The sequence below is a fragment of the Euprymna scolopes genome, chromosome 20 (genome assembly GCF_053919585.1).
Source record: "Euprymna scolopes isolate OS-2025 chromosome 20, ASM5391958v1, whole genome shotgun sequence".
Lineage (NCBI taxonomy): Eukaryota > Metazoa > Mollusca > Cephalopoda > Sepiida > Sepiolidae > Euprymna > Euprymna scolopes.
In genome coordinates this window covers 89,306,673-89,327,446 of record NC_136501.1, presented here as the reverse complement: position 1 = coordinate 89,327,446, position 20,774 = coordinate 89,306,673, and the positions used below count along the sequence as shown (strand labels likewise).

The 20,774-nt window shown below is 32.2% G+C and overlaps 1 protein-coding gene across 2 annotated transcripts in view; it reads right to left on the bottom strand.

Moving 5' to 3' along the window:
- Positions 1-20,774, bottom strand: part of LOC145241643 (SEC14 domain and spectrin repeat-containing protein 1-B-like) — a 122,815-nt gene that overhangs the window by 49,177 nt on the left and 52,864 nt on the right. For both annotated transcript variants that reach the window (XM_080104770.1, XM_080104771.1), the window contains exons 12-13: positions 19,508-19,622; positions 12,508-12,749 (exon numbers count right to left, since the gene is read on the bottom strand). In XM_080104770.1, the coding sequence (XP_079960896.1) occupies positions 12,508-12,749; positions 19,508-19,622 (357 nt within the window). The remainder of the gene's footprint in view (positions 1-12,507; positions 12,750-19,507; positions 19,623-20,774) is intronic.

The following is a 20,774-nucleotide window of genomic DNA, read 5'->3' as shown; positions in this document are numbered from 1 at the left end:
TTTGCCCTGTGGGCATCAAATTGTGTTTGTTTGCAATACCACGTCAGCTGATATTTGGGCTTGACGATAACTGACCTGGAAAAATCTTCTGATTAGTTTTAAAATATGTAAACAAAGAAATGATTTGCAGCAATTTTAAATGGTACCTCTTTTATTGTAAATTGAACTCATTAATAAGAAAACATAAAATAAAATGGTGAGGTGCACCCGGACTTGAACCTGGGATCATTCAATCTGTAGTCAAATGCTCTACCACTCAGCTATATCTCCAGATATCAATAATTCTGTTTTTTTATTTTAGAAATTATTTGCTAAGATTTATTATCTCCCTTGCCAGTGTAATGTTGAATATCCCCCTGTAAAAACTCTTCTTTTTTATCTATAAGTACATATAAGTATTAGATACTATTTTTAGGATTGGATTTTTCGATTTTCAATACTTATTGGGTGAATTTCTGCACAAAAATATCTAAAAAAACACCGCCAGACATAAATTACCTTTGTGTAAAATTTGCAAAAGATAGGCTCAGCTATTTCAGAACTTATGAGGAAGGAACTCACACACAAAGTGACACATATATATATATATATGCACACATACAAGAACAGCACTTTTATTTCTCTTTACACAGATTAAAATCAACACGCAATGCCACTAAACCTTATTTCTAAAACCTTTATTCTAATTTTGATCCAAATTTATAACATGATCCAGATTTTTGGAAAGGTTTCTTAAAGAAGAAAATTAAATTTCTGAATCGGTTTCTAATAACTATGCATACAATTTAGCGCAAATCTGAAATATTTGAATTTTCAAATGAGAGATTGTGCGCATATCATGACCTCTAAAACCTTTTAAAATATCCTCAAAAGAAACTGAAATTTGGAGAATATTAATTGAAATCTAACATCTAATATTTATTATTATTAAATGTCTAACATCTATTATTAAATGTTCACAAAAAATCAGAGGTATCTAAATTTTCATGAATAGTTTCTGCCTCTCTTGTACCTCCTTTTCATGATACTAAATTAAATTAAATTTTACCCCCTTTGTAGAAAACAAAATGAAACTAAATATACCACACATTAAGATCCCTTATGCCTAGCAGATATGTTCCAGTATTCATAATGATTGGTTAATTAGTTTAGGAGTGAAACATATACATATACCTATATGTAAGGAGCTAAAAAAGTAAATTAAAAAAAAAATCCTGCTTTAAACGATAAATGTTAGGTGGATAGATTCTGACCAAGAAAATAGCAATTTTTCTGTCTTTGTCAGAAACATTGTTCTAAATAAGAGAAGCGAGAGTTACAAAACTACTGAAAGTAAACTCAAGGCTCACTTATATATAAGAAATATAACAAATTCAATTTATACTTTCAAATCATATTTTATAATGAAATATCCACATATTGCATAGTTATTTTTAAAAAGTTTATAATAAATTAATCGTTGATGTTATTAATTTATAATTGTGTTGTCTCATTTTCTCTATATATTTAATAGTTTCATAGATATTAATGTTAATTAGTTAATGTTATTTAAAAAATGCATGCTAAATTACGAAAACATTTAAGATATTATGTTCATTAAAAAATTAGAAATTTCTAAAATTACAACTTTAAAAACACACACACACATATATATTATATTCATTAATTTCCTATCAATTCAAATAACAATATAGTTTTTAAAATTACAATTTTAAAAACTATATAAGAAATATAACAAACAAGATATACACGTTGAAAAGTTAAAATTTTCCTCACTCCATGGAGTTTCAAAGAATGGCTCTTATTCTCAGAAGAAAGTAGTTAGCAAAATAATATTCATAGGCAAGCTATAATTTTGCTAAAAAATAAATAAACAAAAAAGAAAATCAAAATTAAAAATAAATACCCCTACCCATCCTACATTTACCTATATAACCAATATAAAATAAAATAGAATTAACTATAAATACACCCAGGCATCAAAATTATATCATTATTTTACTTATAAGTAGCAATGGTTTCCTTACTCCTCCACTTTGCCATCTATATGTATAGATGGTCTTTTACATCAAGTTAAACGCCCTCATAGTCATTGCCATTCTAATCTCCGGCTGCCCCCTTATAATCATACTCCCTATATCATAACAGAAGAAACTTATAAATATATTGCCGCATATTACCTTTCAGATTTATAACCTTGCATAACCCCCCCCCCAAAAAAAAAAAAAAAAATTATAAGCGATTTTATAGCTGCCATTTGCTGTTTAGGTGGCACCAATCAAAATAACCACTCCATAGAAAATAGACACCCCACAAACCGTTAAAATAAATTACCATGCAGCAACAATACACCCCCAATTTAACCCTAATAAATATACCCCTTAATCTCAACACTATGTTAAAGACCATATACAATCTTATATATCATACTATACATAACAAGCTTCTCCTTATTTATTTAGAATTCAATAAAACTTCCCCCAACATTCTATATTCCTCTTAATCTTTTTCGTCCCTAATGAACCTCACGCTAGATGCCGCATCTTCCCCATGCTACTTAGCACCTTCTCTACTCTTCTGATGAGAAACATTAGGCTTCAAAATGCCCTGGCATAAAGAGTCCCTTCTATTTCTCAAATTTTGCCTGTATTCCATTATTCAATAAATGATCCGTTCTATATCTACCTATATATAGTTTTGTGTCTTCATTTCATACTCTTGTTGTCCTATTGTATAAGCTCCAATAATAATTGTTGAGCTTGGCATTATCCGGATAAGTCTCCTTTTGTGGAATTGAACTTTCTCTTTTCCTCTTACACATTAAGCTATATATATATATATTATATATATATATATATATATATATATATATATATGTATATGTACACACATGCACAAATATATAAACGTATACACATAAGTATCTTTATGTAAATAGAGATATATACACACATAAATGGACTATTCCTAGTTTGTTAATGAGTTTATCTTGCTTTATCGACACTTACTAAAGTAGGTTATCAGTTGGCCAGCAACGAAGCTATAAATACTGCACGTAACACATGCACACTTATATTTTCCTTCTGCGCACTTTGTAAATAAATTCAAAAAATAAAAAAAAAAGTTAAAATTTCTAATGTTATAGAATTGTGTTTGTTACCATTCCTTTCTCTATTTTCAACAAAAAGAACTCATTAAATTCAACTAATTTCATCAATGTCCATTATTTTTGCATTTTTTAATTTTATTTCCCATAATGAACCCTATTCCCTGTTCTGCATTTTTCAGTAATTTCTTAGAAATTATGGGACCCTTTCTGAGGATTACACTTTATTTCTATACTAGCCTGGATGCCCGGCGTTGTCTAGGTGTTTGGAGGTGTGGGGTTGAGTAACAAAAGAAAAAGTGGTAGTAGGCAGGCAAGCTCAAACATGTACCGTGAAGGAGGAAAAGAACGTGAAAAAAAAAAACCCAAAAAAACAAAAACGTGACATGTTTGCTGTTTCAGAAGTGACATAAGTTTAAATTAAGGCTACACATTCGAAAAGAGGGGATGACTTGAAAATATTGGTGAAAAAAGCGACCCCTCCTTGTAGAAAAATGCTCCATTGAGGGTGAAGGAATTAATGTTTTTGATATTTGTTGTACGAAGGGTCGGGTTTCAAAACAATACTGATCTTGTGAAAATCCGTTTTCTCTGTTGAAAGTTTTAGGCAGACATACATACATTTAAACAGACAGGTGAGATTTATATTATAAACTAGCGAGGGGTACCTGGCATTGCTCGGGTGTTTGGAGGTGTGTGTGGTTTTGGGTAAATCAAAACTCGGGGGGGGGGGTTAAAATTTAAAAAAAAATGTTTTGGTAGGTAAATATGAGGATCGAACCCGAACCCGAACCCTTGAGGCAAAGTTGGAAATTAAAGTGTGAAAAAAAAAAAAAAAAAAAAAAGAGTGCGACGTTAACCATTGGGCCACCACGAGATGCTAACAGAAAGACGTTTGAATTTATTTAATTACTTGGATTTGGCAGGTGCACGTTTTAATGACTTAATGAGGTCAACTTTTGACTGCGGGGTAGCATTTCATTTAGTGCGGAATGCTCCCCCCCCCCAAGACGTTGGGGGTAGGGGGAAACAGCTCCACTTGTCGAAATTAAATAGCAATTGTCTTCTAATATAAGGAAATAATATTTCCACATTGATCAAAGTTGATTGCTTTCGGACATTTCCGGCGATCGAGACCAGAAAAATAATGCCAGAATTAGTGTCGCTTTTATTATAGAAAAAAAGCCTAATCCACATGTGGCGAGCGACAAATGTTGAATATTTATCTTTCCGAAGTTGAGCAAATTAAATAGATAGGCGAGCTCTGTTAACTCGGAGATATGATTTATATGTGATATAAAAAGTTTTAAGTTGTGAACAGACTGACCGCTTCTCTGAAAGAAGCCTTTTGTAGACATACAGAAAAAGCAAACACATACATTTTCGCTTTTATATTTATAGATTATAAATTAGTTTTTCCCTTGTTTTAATTTTCTTATTTTGTTTTTCATGGGAATAGGGCATCTTACTGGATGCTAAACAATCAGTCACAATTTCAATCACTCCAACCAAGAGTTCGTTTGAATCGTTTGTATTTCTCTTACACTTGGTTCACTAGTTATATTCAACAGGGTTTTCAAATTCTTTTTCATGGGTCCGGTTGCTCCTATAATTACTGGAATAATGGAGATTTTAAGATTCCAGCCTTTGTATTTTGTTGTCTTTTTCCCCTCAGTCCTGTTAAGGCCAGCATTAGGAACTTCAATTAGGGTTGCTACTTTCTCCCTCTTGCTCCATATAACTTAACAGCTCCGTTTTCTAGCTGTAAGAATTTCATAGTCGTAGTGGATGGTGTTTGACTAATTTTCTGCTATAAATGTTCCCATGGCTTGCTGCTACACTGGATATTTATAGAAAGATCTGTGTGTTCAACTAGAAACATTCTTTCACCTTTCAAAAGTTGCATTAAAAGAAGTGAAAAGCATTAATTTTCCCATCCACAATTGAACAGTTGTGTTATAATATATCTTTCTTGTTATCTCTTAATCTTAATGAATACCAGGACTTGTCTAGTTTAGTGGAGTATCCAGCTAATTGCTGTTACTTGAAGTAACAGCAATTGGATGCAACATTCCTCATAAAAGCTAGTGTGGTTAGCGATACTGAAACTCAAAATATTATGTTATTTTGAATATCTAGTCAGGTTTTACTTGTAAGGGGAAGTATTCTCATGCCAGGTTGTTCTGACAAAGAGATTTTAGACAATCAAGGGCAGTGTCTGCATTTAAAATCTCACCAGTTCGTGTTTAATGTAGTCAAGTTCTCTCATTCGTCCATATAGTATATCTTTCTTGTATTTTATTGCTTTTACTGGATGCCAGAACCAAAATTCATCTCGTCTGGTGGAGTATCCCACTAAGTGCTATTGCTTGATCTAACATTTTGAATATTTCGTCAGAGTCATGTAAGATTGTCCGATAAACCATTGTACAAACGGATCAAAGACACTCAAAAGCATGTTGTGCTTAACTAAATCGTCATTGGCAGTTTCCACTTGTTGTCTGAATATCAGGTTCTGTTGTTTTTCTCTTTATTGATGTCTATGAATAGCAAGATTTTGAAAGTCTATGGTGGAAGAGTTGTGGACAGTGTTCACAGAGAAGGATAAGGTTTGTTCACTCTGCTCTCTTCTTGCCTTTTGTCATTTTCTTTTTCCCTTCTCTTCTTATCAAGGTCTGTGATACCTTGATGCATTGCTCTCCTTCACGTGTTCCAGTCCCTAGCAATTTGTTCCCATGAGGACAGGTCTATTTGGGTTAAAGCCAGGGGTATTCTTCAGCTGGTTCTTATAATATATTTTCTGGCCATCTCGTGGTTTAGTTCTGTTGGAAAGCTTGGCATAAAACATTTTCTTAGGGAGTCCGAATGGATCCATTCTGTGAATGCAGCTTACCCAACTGAGGTGGTGGTGGATGATGGTGAGCGCTGTTCACTGAGGTTCAATGCAAAACATCTGTGTTAGGTGTGTGGCCTTTCAAAGGGATTTTTAGAATCTGTTGCAGTTTTTGTTTTTGGAAGTGCTCAAGTTTTTATTTTTTTTTTTTTTATAGCGCTTCTGTATAAGAAGTGTGGACAGAACTGTTACCCGGAAGATCAAGATTTTAGTGACCATTGTGAGTGCGTGGTTGTTGAATGTGCAGCAATTTAATTGACCAAAGGCAAAATAGGCTGCCTTGATCCTGTTCTCCGCATCTTTTTTTACATGTGGGAGTTGATGTTAAAAAGCTTAGCTTAATCTATTCAGTGCAAATATTATTCAATTATATTTTAACAGAGGAAAACAATTTTGAAACAGCATTAACATAAAGGAAAACCATAAACAAGAAATCACAGTTGAACTTTGAACCAACTTCATGTTTATTTTTTCTGGCTGTTTACATAAACAGTCAGAAGATGCTGAAGTGCTCAGCCAATCAGATGGCTTGAGAAGCAGAAAACAACTTTATAAATTGATTAAATCTTAGGCAAAACAACAAAATAAAAAAGGAGCAGAGATTTTCGTCACAGCTATCTGCTCAAATTTATCTGGTGATAAAGAATTTTGAACCAACTCTTTCATCTCCATATTATTGTAGAGCTTTTGAACCAGACAAAAACCAAACTTTTTTTTTAACTTAAACCCCAAAGTAGTTTTCAAATTCTGTTCATCCACAAAATCTGATTTGACATTATTTTTTATAATACTTTCTTCTTAATGAGGTGTCATCTGTCTCTCAACACAAAAAAAACTTCTTTCACTTGTCTACACAGGAAGTTCATACACTGAACTTCTTGTTTATCTTTTTATACTTTCTATTTTGCAACATTTACCGATCAGAAAGAGTGGCAACACTCAACCGGGCTTGAGCAAAAGTTAACAAAACATGAGACAACCTGTACAAGTGGAGCTATGTACAGGACACTATGTCCCTGCAGTGCCAATGTGCAGACTATTGCACACATCCTCACAGACTGTCCCCTAAACAATGCATACAAGGATGGACCTCGAGATTAAATTAAATGCTATGATGATGATGATGATGATCAAGAGAATGTTTGTTTTGGAATGGATAAAAACACAGCTTAGATTAGATGGCTTATATCATTTCTCTAAAAGGGCCAACCCAAAAAAGCATTATAAATAATTAAAAATTATTATCTGCACATGTATACATTTCATATTTTGAATTCGTTTAAATTCACCCAGGTTGAGATAGTAGCTCAATAGTGTATAAACCAACAGAGCTCAAAATATAATTTCATAAATGTTTCACATTTTAAAACAAACAAACAAACAACATATTTTAATTAAAACAATTTTTTTTACCCATCTCAGTAGCAATGCGCCCTTTGTGTGGAGTGAGAGTGAAAAAAAAAAAAAAAGAACATCTGCTTGTTGTCATCATTCAAGAATAATTAGACCAAAAACTGTTCCCTTTCACACAGTCACTATCCAACAAATATAATCAACAAACTTTTGAAGTTATGATGAAAAAAAATGTGTCAGATGTGATAAACCTGAACCTGGCTCAAGTAGTGGAAGGGTCTCTACTGTGTCCCACAATAAAAGGATCTCTCTTTGCTCGATTAGAAAACTAAGGAAATGTTGCAATCGAATTTTTGTGGTGACAAAAATTCCAAACCAACCCTTTCATCTCCATATTATTGTAGAGCTTTTGACCAGGACAAAAACCAAACTGTTTTTGTTGTCTGCTTCTCAAGCCATCTGATTGGCTAATCACTTCAGCATCCTCTGACTGTTTACATAAATAGCCGGAAGATACCAAGCAAAAAGTCTGTTCAAAGACTGTACCAGTATCTTTTGACCTTTGCAATCAAAGGCTACTAGTGAGGATTGAACTCACAACCTGGGAGAAACAGAAGAATTGATTATTGCACTGTAACAAGCAAATTCATCTCAATAAGAAAAAGGTGAGCCAACAAATTATCTGTATCCTCATTGGTTAAAAAGAATTATCCGTATCCTCATTGGTTAAAAAGAATTAACCGAGATCTGATGACTTGCCACGAGGTGAAGAAAAAAAAGCAAAAGGGAGAGAATTCAGAGAAAATGTCTAGTGCAAATGAGACATTATTTTAATCAAGACAACAATTCTATTATAGTATCAATAGTAAAATACCTTATGTCACTGAGAACAGAACTTTGATTTATATATTTTATTTGGCAAAGAAAAAATTCACAAAACGAAATTAGGCATTGTCCAACTTAAGATTCACAAATCAAATCTATTTTTTTTTTTTACTAAATAAAATAATATATAATGTATGTACAAAATAGAATTTAATCAAAAATCGTTTTATTAGAGATAGAATTTCATTATACTTTGATCTTAATCAAAAGAAACCATAAAAAATAATGTTTTGAGACATTTTTAAATGAAAAAAAAAAAAAAAAAAAAAAAAAAGCAAAAAAAAAAAAAAAACCCTCATTTAATCTATTACTGTATTATCATTTAATGAGGATGGTAGTGCAGTATCGTTTCTATTCTCCCTTTGTTTAAATGAGATTATTTAATATAGTGTAGTATCGTTTCTATTCTTCCTTTGTTTAAATGAGATTATTTAATATAGTGTAGTATCGTTTCTATTCTTCCTTCGTTTAAATGAGTTTATTTAATATAGTGTAGTATCGTTTCTGTTGTAGCAAGACCATCTTCTCAGGAATTACCTTCTTCATTTTTATGGGGATCAGGTTAAATCCTCCCAGGTATTATATCTTCCTTTACAAAGGGGAGATAATGTAATATTCGTTTTGTTATCATGAGAACATACAGGCATTACCTTCTCCTTATATAGGGGATCTCCCAGGTGTTACCTTCTTTATTCTTGAAGGAGTAGTGTACTATCTATTCTGTTATGAAATATATATTCTCTTAGTCATCACCTCCTCCTTTAGGAGTCAGTTTAATGTTCATTCATAATGATATTATTCTCCCATGCCAGCAAAATTTGAACTATCCGTTTTCAAGTAGTTCTCTATCTAAGCAAATTATTAAAAATTCTAATTGAAATCACTTTTTTAACTGGAAAATGAATACTGGCATGTGAAACAGCTTACACAGTTCAAAGCTGGTAAGCCTTCATTTTTAAGTTTTTTGTTTCCATTTTTACAATAAGCGATAGTTTTTATTTTTAAACTTGAAGAATAATAAATATAGATACTTAGAAACATTTTTCAGAATTAATGAACCAAATTGATCAGCCATGCTAAAAACAAAATTTGTAAAAAGAATTTCTACCAAAGAAATTGATGCTGCCAAGTCTGTTGCAAGAAAGATAAGCTCCCTCTACTGGGCTAGAAAACTTTGTATATTTGCTAGTATCCTCTATCTCTATAGAGCTACCATTCACCTATGCATAGAGTATTGCTCCCACATTTGGACTAGTGTACCAACCACTAGCCTCTCCATTTTGAACAATGCGCAAGGAAAAATTTCTAACATCGTAAGTTTCACACTCTCTGCTAAGCACCAGCCCCTGTCACATCACTGCAAAGTTGCATATTTCTGTCTGTTTTACAAATATTTTCAAAGAATATGCTCCAATGAACTCCATGCATTTTACCTTACCAATATAAATACTCCTGATTTACATGACTAACAAACTCTCACCTGATAGCTTTTCTTCCTCAAATTGCTTACTTTTGGAATTCCTATCCTGCTCCCCATTTTCCCAACCATACAAACATGCAGACATTTAAATGTAATGTAAACAAACAGCTTACTACCCTCTCTCATCTCACCACAGTAGTACTTTAGTTAGCTAGCCCCTTTTAGTCTTTATTTTTTTAATTCATCAGGTTTTTAAAAAATCCATATATATTAAAATTTTGCACCACAAAAAAAAAAAAAGAAAAGATTTTAAATATTTAAATATATGTATTTTTGGAAAATCTGTAAACCTGAAATCTCTTGATAAGTTTAAACACTTTTCATAATATTTAAAAAGTAAAATATTAAAAAGTATCCAAGAAAATTAAGTGAAAGCTTTTATGGTTTTTATTTTGAATATTTTCTACTCCGAAATAAAGACATAATAGTTCCTATGAAAAAGAATGAAGATTACAAAGTCATAAGCGATTGTCTCTCCCAACTGAACCATAGGAACAAGTCCAGCAAGTTTAGCAAGCCGCCTCCAAAGATTGGCTGATATCTCTAAAAATATACAATTACAAACATTCTTTCACTAGAACAAGATTTGATGCCAAACTGCTACAGATGAGGATGAGGATGCTGATAGGAATGATAACGCTGATGATGATGGTGGTGGTGATGTAGATTGGTAAAGCAATAAAGTCAGTATTCAGTACTGGCTCTACATCTCACACCCACTAGACCAACACACACACACACACACACACACACACACACACACACACACACACACACACACATCAAGAACGTGCTACCTGAATTCTTTCCTGCCTTCAACTCTGCATATTTACTGCCATAACATGTGATAAGGTTTAGCTAACCATTGAACTAAAGTGTGCTTCCCCTCTCCCGTATGCAACTTTGTATCTGACCAATATTTAGAAAACTACTTAAAATAAGTTACCATTAGGAAAAGCAGAAGATGAAAAAAAAAATTCCTCATGTATTTTCTATTATTTTCTTACATCTCTTACGAAAAATAATGTAAAAAAAAAAAAAAAAAAAAAAAAAAAAAACATTATACAATGCCAATGGCTGAAATTGGTAAAGTTAAAGAAATAAAAAAAAAAATTTCAAACGGAAAAAAAAAAAAAAAGGAAAATAAACAAAACGTATAAAATCGATAGAGAAAGCACATATGTGTGATACATATATATGTAAACCCAAATATTCAAAATCACATAGTATTTGTAGCCCAAATAAGATCTCTTTGGTATAGTTGATCCACATTGGTTTTTATGAGGAATGGTGCACCTTCACCAAGTGATGTTACCTCAAGTAACAGCACTAAGCTAGACACTCCACCAGACTAGATGAATTGTCTTGGAATCCAGTAAGACTAATAGACTACAAGAAAGACTATAATCTACTTAAATAGTTAATTGAGAAGAAAATTCTTCCCAACTTTTTTACAATTTCAGTGTTTGAGATGTAAAGGAGAACTTGAATAAAACATTTGAATATCTATGGATCTCGTGTAGAGATCAAGTATTAGCCCCTCCCCCAAACGGAGGAGGCCTCTTTGATTTCTAAGAATTCAACAGAAGTAAAATGAAATGAAGAAGATAACAGTTTTATTGATAGTAATATTACAATTATTAATGATATTAAAGAAATTTAATAAAGAAATAAAATAAAAAGGATAATATTCAAAAAAATTTTTGAATTTATTTTTTAATAGGCGACATGAACTTCTGGTTTATGCTATGGCATTAGTAAAATGTCTGTTTCCGGATGCTAAGAACAGATACTAAATCTTGATCTTAGCCAAAAGGCTAAAAACACATAACACCTTTTATGATTAAGAATAAAAAACCCTGATTTAATTGTATTATATTATTTTTAATGAGATGGATGGTGTAGTATTGATTTTCTAATCAAAGGCCGTCCTCCCAGGAATGTCCTCCTCTTCTTTTAAGACGGAAAATCCTCACAAGTATTACATTCCTCTTTGTAATATTTGTTTTGCATCTTCCTAAGGACTAAGGACTTTCTTTGTGGGGGTGGGGTAGTGTCATACTCACATGTACTGTCTTCTTTTATGGAGGTGATCCAACCAAGCATTATCTCCTAAACAAGCATTACCCCTTCTTTTATACTTAGAAGAGGGAATCCTCCCAAGCTTTACCACCTCAGGAATAGAATGTAATACTTTCACTTGTTAGGATTCATTTTTCTCAGGCATTACATCCTCTACAAACACTAAATACAATTCAGGTCTTAACATGGCGCAAACACTAAATACAATTCAGGTCTCAACATGGCACAAACACTAAATACAATTCAGGTCTCAACATGGCATAAACACTAAATGCAATTCAGGTCTCAACATGGCGCAAACACTAAATACAATTCAGGTCTCAACATGGTCCAAACACTAAATGCAATTCAGGTCTTAACATGGCACAAACACTAAATACAATTCAGGTCTTAACATGGCACAAACACTAAATACAATTCAGGTCTCAACATGGTCCAAACACTAAATGCAATTCAGGTCTTAACATGGCACAAACACTAAATACAATTCAGGTCTTAACATGGTACAAACACTAAATACAATTCAGGTCTCAACATGGTCCAAACACTAAATGCAATTCAGGTCTTAACATGACTAAAAACAAATGAATAAACAGTATTCAAAATGTGCCATCCATAAGAAAAGGTCCCAGAGATAAAATTATAGAATATTTCCGTGCGATTTAAAATAAAAACAATTTTGTTTTTTGACAAGTTAAGATTACTAACCTGATCCGCATCTCTTTCACAGGTGAAAAGTTGAAGAATTTGTTGAAGCTTCAACCTGCGTACATCTGCCAGTTCATCGCACCGGAGTTTGCGTTCTTGCAAATCTTCAACGCTTTTATTTATGTGTTTTATCTGAGTTGAATAATCTGGAGTGATGTCTAATCCAGAGGAATTTTTCATTGGTCGAGACATTTCATCCAACAAACTTTGTCCATCATTCAGTGTTTCATTGGCCAGTGTGTCTAAAAAGGGAAAGAGATAAAGTTGGTTAAAAAAAAAAAAAAAAAAAAAAAGCGATCAATAAAATCAGCACATTTGGATTATTTGAACTTGTTCTCATCTTGAATATTAGATTATTAACAATTGTTGGTCCAATATAACCTCTGACCTTTTTCAGATGTATCTTGTTGAACTCAGAAATCTTTCTGTTGAACTCAAGGATTTGCACTGAATTTTGAATGAAACCTCTTTTTATTCACAGGGGTAGTATGCTCTCATTTCATGGGTAAAAGTCTTAAATAATTGACTAGTGCACTCATCCTATTGCCTGCACTGAAGATTGAACCTTCAACCTCCAGAAGAGTATCATTCACAACTGAATTTTACTTAGCACTTTATCTAGGTCCTTGCAAATAATTCTAGCATGAATTTTGAGTGCTTATTCAAATTTGCACTTATGATGGCAAGTCAAAGAAAATTCAGAAAAGTCTGTATGATGTACATACCAGTCATGGAACAAAGATGAAATATTCCAAAAATCATATAATTTGATTGAGTATTTTTTTTTTTTTTATTCCAGAAAATCAAATTTTACTCCTTGTCAATGAGGGAGATGGGGAATAGCGACTATAGTAAGATCAAGGACAGACAACCGAGTTTGATTTAAAATTGTTTAGGGAGGTGGGGTGGGGGGGAATAATATCAGAAAAAACAACCGAAACATAAGATTTAAAACCAAGCAATAAATTAGCATAATGTGTGATTTTTTTTTTTTTTTTCCAGAAAATAATATTTCAAATTATGAAAACATCTTTTTTGGGGAGGGTCATTTTATATAAGTAAAAAAACAACAAAAAAAACCCTAAAAAAAAAAAACCTGGCAAATTTGTTTTCTAAAAATATTAAAAAATTACTCGATTAATTTTTGTAAGTTTTGGAATATTCTTACTTCTCCATGACAAGTAAGAACACAATAAAAGTTTTTCTTCATTTTTGTTTATTGCCATAAGGGCCAATCTGAATAAGCACCTAATTTTGAGACCCTTAAACCTTCTCTTGTTTTAGATGCACAATTTTACTGCTTTTTCACCATCGATCATTAGTTATTACTATTAAGGCTTGTTTGAGAATCCCCAGCAAAGCTCTCGATTATAAAAAATTTTTTTAAATAAGAACGCAATATTTATTTATGTGTTACAGAAGATAAAAAAAACACCAGTTCCGTCAGTTTCAAATCTCAAGAAGTCATTTCCGAATCATCATCATATTCAGTTTAATGTTCATTTTACATACTAGTATGCATTTGACGACTAAAAAATTGACTTTCAACCTAACTTGTGTCCTTGCAGGGCTGATAATAAACAAGACACCATGGTGGTATATTTACGACAAAGTGTATTTACAGAAATATAAATTCGTATGTTGCAGAAAGACTGATATTTACTTCCTTCACACCGTGGGAAAATGTGCCATAAGGTCAGAAGGTGAAGAGAATCAAGCCAGTGTTTCAAGAGAAAGAACTATAGCCCCGCAAAAAATGGGCAGGCCATTGGCATTTCCTGGTCAGGGTGTCTCAAGCATTAAGCAATAAATTTACTCCGCTCTAACAAGGTCTGGAAGGGTGAACCTCCTAGGACTATCCAGAACTATGCAAAAAAAAAAAAAAAGACAGATTGCCAAGAACATGGTGACTTTCTTTCAGACTAAGGCTATGAAAGAAAGTCTGTTCATTCTTCGTTGTAGGTTTGTGTCTAGAAAGGTAGTCATAAAATAGAGTAGAACACCATAACACCATGACACTAACTTTTAATCATCCCTATTTCCCTCAAGCTCATTCTTATCACTTCCTCCTTGATTTTCCTTGGCCTTCCCTTGTAAACTGAACCTGCTACCTCAACTGTTCTACACCTACTAAACCAAGAACTTTCAGTCTCTACACACATCTATCTATAGAGTATCATATAAAACTCTGTATGTGTGTGTGTAAGTTCATTCCCAGTGAACTCTGAAACAGCTGGGCCGATTTTTATGAAATTTCATACAAATGTACTTTATGTATCTGTCAATGTTCTTATATATATACTAGCCGATTTACCCAAGCTTTGCTACGGATATATTTGTATTACACAATACTAATTGGCATTCTTTTAATATTTATGTAATTACAGGTTCGAAACCAAAACTTCTGGGTAAACGACATTTCTTGTACCACTGGTAAAAATGTAAACGAAAGTTCTACATTACGTAGAAAAAAAAAAAACTGCACAGGTCCGTTTTCAGTTTGTGTTGCTCCCAAAAATGTAAATTAGGATTTTTGCGGATAAACTATGTTTGATTGTGTATATAAAAAGTACCCTATTTTTAATAAAGGAAGGACTTTCACATAAAAAAGTAATAAACAAAAGATACGGCAAAAATTGAATTATGCTTGTAAATCATATCTAAAAAATAGCACGGTTCGTAAACTGCAGAAGTACTAAACAGATAAAAACACCCGCATTTTTGTACTTCTGCAATTATTTTTCTTTGAGTGACGCTGAGACATAAAGCGACACCCCCTCCCTCCGAAAAAAAAAAACCCATAATTACGTCGAAACTCCCCCACACAAATATATATTATCAACTAAATCAATTACCCAGACAGGAAAACATAAGATCTTTCTCAAAAGAAAATCGAAGAAAAAAAAGTGAAAAAAGTGAAAAAAAAAAAAAAAAACGCGTAGGAATATATCTGATATAAAAAGCATTACTTTACCTTGTTTCTTTTTCAAAGTATTATGGAAACGATAATAAAATTCAGACAGTCAAGTGAATAGTTGAAAAATGATTTTAAAATCGTCCGTAGGAAATAAATTTTAACCTTTTGACAAACATGTTCACACCTTACAATGAATCGACATTTATAGCCGAGACTTTAATAGAGGGCTAACGATTTAAAATATTTTGTCGAAAAATAAAATCATCCTTAGCCTAATTATTTATTTTTTTTATCAATATTTGTAACTTTTACATTTATAGAAAATAAATAATTAAAACAAATCATTTTATCACCATATCTCTCGATTTGGTTAAAAACTATATCCGTTCATAACCAGAAGTGAAATATCAGTGAAAATTACTTAAAATGTGCCAGTTTAGCAAATAGTACAAAATAACTTGAATTAAAATAATTTAAATAAATTAACTTTAAATAATACTCTTAAATAGAACAATTACATCAATTACATTACTATAATCAGTAATTTTAATTGAGCGAATTATTTAAAAAGATTTTCTTTAATAAAATATGCAAATTAGATTAGTTCTATTATGTACATTGCCTTCAATATAGTGTATATATATATTGATCGTGATGCTATTTATTTATATAGAAAATCTTATAGTAAATAAAATTTATAAAGATAACCGTTTTCAGCAGGAAGTTTAGTATATATTAATCAAATTGTAAACAAACAAACAGACAGAATTACGGATTTATATATATAATAGATATATATATATATATATTTGATGAAAGAAGGAACAGGCTATTTTGACTAAAGTTAACACCTTATACAGCCTAACATCACAAGTGTATTTGAGAAATTTTATTACTACACAAGCAGAAAGGCACAACATAAAATCAGCAGTAGGCTCTTTGATATGACAGGGGTGCATTGGAAATGAATATTTTTGTTTAGAGCACAACTGAACCATGATAATTGACTTTTGTATTTTAAACTTTAATTCAAGCCATTATATAAAATAATTTTATAAAATCAGAAATAATTTTAGTGACACGCAATATAGTTTCCGTTCTGCTAGATCTACAGCAGATGTGCTAACGGTTATATCTCATAGGATTAGTGAATCTCTCGACAAAGGCTTCCTTTCTAGGGCAATTACTCTTGACATATCAAAGGCCTTTGATAAGGTATGGCATAAAGGCTTACTTCACAAGATTTCCAGCTACGGTATAACTGGAAATGTTTTCTCAACCATTAAATAATTTCTCTCTGATAGGTTCATAAGAGTAGTGGTTGATGGGCAGAAATCAGAGGCCCACAGTATTAATGTTGGAGTCCCTCAAGGGTTCATCCTGGGCCCAACTCTCTTCCTGATCTACATCAATGATCTCCCAAAACACATACTTAAATCATTCGTTGACATCTATGCTGATGACGCGACCATCTATGGCAATACATCAAAGGCCGTAAATGACAAAGTTCTCTGATTCTCTCTCCTCTGATCTTGAGCGCATGGTACAGTGGGGGAAGAGGTGGCTGGTTACTTTTAATGCATCTAAAACCAAGCTCCTATCTTTACATCAGCAATGCTCTGATCCACATCTGGCATCAATTGAAATAGATGGCTCTCGCCTTGGAGAGGCTCCATGTTTTGACAAGCTTCTGGGTTTGACCTTTACTCCTGATCTGAAATGGAACACGTACATCAAGTCTGTTACCAAGGTCGCTGGGAAAATGGTGGGATCCTTCTACCGCTCCAGAAGATATCTCACTACTGATGCAATTCTCTATCTATATAAAAGCCAAGTAGATCCAAGGATGGAGTACTGCTACCATATCTGGGCAGAAGCTGCTAAAAACAGCCTATCCTGCCTTGACAGAGTACAAAATAGACCGTGGTTTAGTGAGGGATGCCTTTTCTCTTCCCTGCAATCTCTCTCCCACAGAAGAGACGTTGCGAGCCTGTCTTTGTTTTCCAGGGCAAGTGCTCATCTGAGCTCCAATCTCTGGTCCCTCCTCGCCAATCTTTCACGATAAACACCAGTCTAGCTGAAACCACTGTCAATAATTTATCTGTACTTAAATCAAAATGTAGATTCCATGAACAAAGCTTCTTTCTTAGTGCACGCCTGTGGAACTCTTACGTTTGCCTGTTTCCCACCTGACTACAACTTAGGTCTTCAAGTCCAACATAAACAAATTCCTGATGAACCGCCCCCTTAAATAAGACACTTTATCAAATCTCTAATACTAACGCTTACTATGATACTATCCCATTGATTATTGTACACACAGTAACCCTTATCCTCGAGTGGCTTCCGGGCCTTGATAAGTGGTGACCTCCATGTAAAAAAAACCAAAAAAACAAAAAACAAAAAAACCAGTACATTCTTTACAGGGCAATGTAGACTACAATGTATTAAGTCATTTTGAGGAGAAATGTGAAACTTCTTCCCGGTGCATTGTGATGGGCCCCAAACTAGACTAGACAATCAATCAATTTGATTGAAAAATGACTAATTTCACAGATTTTGATGACAATAAAAATATAGGAGTGTCAAACGTTTGTTGATCATCATTCAATCCTGGGCAAAATCAGGTCTTCCTGCTAGTTTGCTTATAGATCCAAATATTTATTCATAGTGTTTGGTTTGGTTGTTTTGTTTTATGGCATATCAATCCTTTTTGGGTTCAGCTATTTTGGTAAAAATGTTTATGCCTTAAAAATTTTATTCATATGTTTAGTTTGGTTGTTTTGTAGAGAAAAATTGTTTTTGATTTTATCTTTACAGAACATGATTTTGCAAAGAAAAAGGAAAAAAAAAAAAACAATAACATCAATGTTTGGTGCATTTAAGGCAGGAAGCCCATTTCTTCAGACAGCCTAATCGTGTAGCACCAGAATTCTTCCCACTAGATTGCCAAATCAATTTTGTATCGTGCTAAGGCAAGAAAGAATGGTACCTCTCCAGATGTGACAGCAATTCTCCACCTCTCAAAAAAAACCTTAGAACATATCTGACTCTTTAGGATAAAAATGTTGTACCTGTTCCATCCTTAGTTGGGGGAGGAAAGATACTTATTGACTTAAGTGCCTCTTTTTTTTTTTTTTTTTTTTTTTTGGAGAAGAAGCTGTATATCCCCACTAAAAAAAAGTAACTGTCTAACTTTGCTGTCATGAGGAGGAAAATAAATAGAAACTTTCATATATGGTAGAGAATTGTATCAGGAGTCAAATTCTTTCTGGAGTGGTAGAATGATCCAAATAATAAATGGTACTCATACAGAAAAAGGATTGCTATCATCAGAATTTTCTGGCCAGTTTACATTAAATACAGAATACAGAAAGGTCTCAAATGGAAGTTTTATTATTTTCTTTTTTCCATGAAAATACTGGCAAATATTTTCAATGAAAAATATCATTTCTGTTATTGCAAAGATAATTCAATGAAAAAGAATATTCTTTTTGTTGTTACAAAGAAAGTAAAATGAATAATTGTTAAGGAATGTTTACAAAACTTTATGGAAATTCAAATTAAGGGGAAAAAACACTTGTTGTAAGGTAAGTTTAATGAATAAATATTTTTTTTTGAATAACAAAAACACTGATAGCAAACAAAAACAATTTTTTATATTTTTATGATTTTTTTTCTGTTCAAATGAAGAAAATATTTAGTTATTTATCATAATGATAGTAAATAAATGTTTTTTTAACTGATGGTGGTTGCAATTTAATTAGCTCAACATTTTGACTCATTTCAGTGTAGTACATAAATTGTCTGGAAAATTCCAACGATAGCATCGACTTTATTCTGCATAAGTACCATTTGTATGATCTGAAACACCTCTTTATTTATTTTTTTGTGTGCGGGTGAGGGAAGGAATGGGATATCCCCCATTTAAAAATAAAAAAAGACAACTATATCTTTTGTCTAACTTTGCCTTCATTAGGAGACAAGTAAATAGGGACTCTTATATGGATAAAGAATTGTAGCAGGAGTCAAATACTTTCTGGAACGATAGAATGATGCAGATGATAATATAGAATTAAATACCTATTTCTTTGGATTTGTCATTCAAATTGCTTAGTTCCATTTCTGCAGCTGGTGCATCTTCAACTTTCACTTCCGAACACAACAATTCCAATAATTCATCCAGATGGGATGACAGCTAAAAAGCAAGAAATGAAAACAATTTATAAAATATTTAAAAAAAAAATTGTTTTTAATTAAAATTGGAAAATAAATAATTAAAATAAGAATAAAATAACGTTAAATATTAACAGGCCCTGCATTATAAAGATTAAATAATAAATTTTAAAACAAAAATGTCCATTTCAATTTCTGTGAAACTAATCACATTTAACACATATCAGAAGATGGAAAATTATCCTGAACCATACACAACTTTTATCTGACCATCTTGATATAAGTAAGAACATGATACAAGTATAAAATTTATATATATATATATATATATATATATATATATAAATTTATAATTTTAGGCAGCATTTTTTCTGTTAGGCATATTTCATTAAATAAAATAAATGTTTTTTTTGTCTATTACATCTATTTTTGATCCTTCCCAACTTCCGAATAACAGTCTTCACTTCTAGTAGGAACTGGCTGATGTAATCTCTTTCTAATCCTTCAGGATTCATTGTCAGGGATAAATTAATTTAACTGGTTTTGAACAATGTATATACATATTTTTTCCTTGATTAATTATTTTGTTTTATTTTATTTAAACTATGTAAAATAAAACAAAATAATTAACCAAGGAAAAACAAACAAACAAAAAAATCGTATATAAATTGTTCAAAACCAGGATTGAAAGTACTCGGACTTATGATAAATATGGTGACTACATCAACCAGTTCCTGCCAGAAGTGAAGACTGTTATTCGGAAGTTGGAAAGGATCGAAAATAGAATTAATAGACAAAAGACATTGATTTTATTTAATAAATAAATATATATATATATATATATATATATATATATATAAAGCAGAACGTCTGTGTGTGTGTCTGGTCACGAATAGGTTCCTATACGGTTGACTATTATAGAAAACTGATCACATATAATGATAGAAGATGTATCGAGAGACAGGAATGGGTATGTTTGATCTGGCATAATGATGATTCATTAAAATTGTGGGGTCTGCGTACGTGCCTGGTCCACAAAGTATGGAAATAAAAAATTTAAAAATAAAAAATAAACGTTTACAAGTGTTTTTGATATAGATGTACATAATACTTTGATGAGTATGTTTTAACTTAAATAGGGATGGTATAATAAAATTGTGGGGTCTGCGTTCGA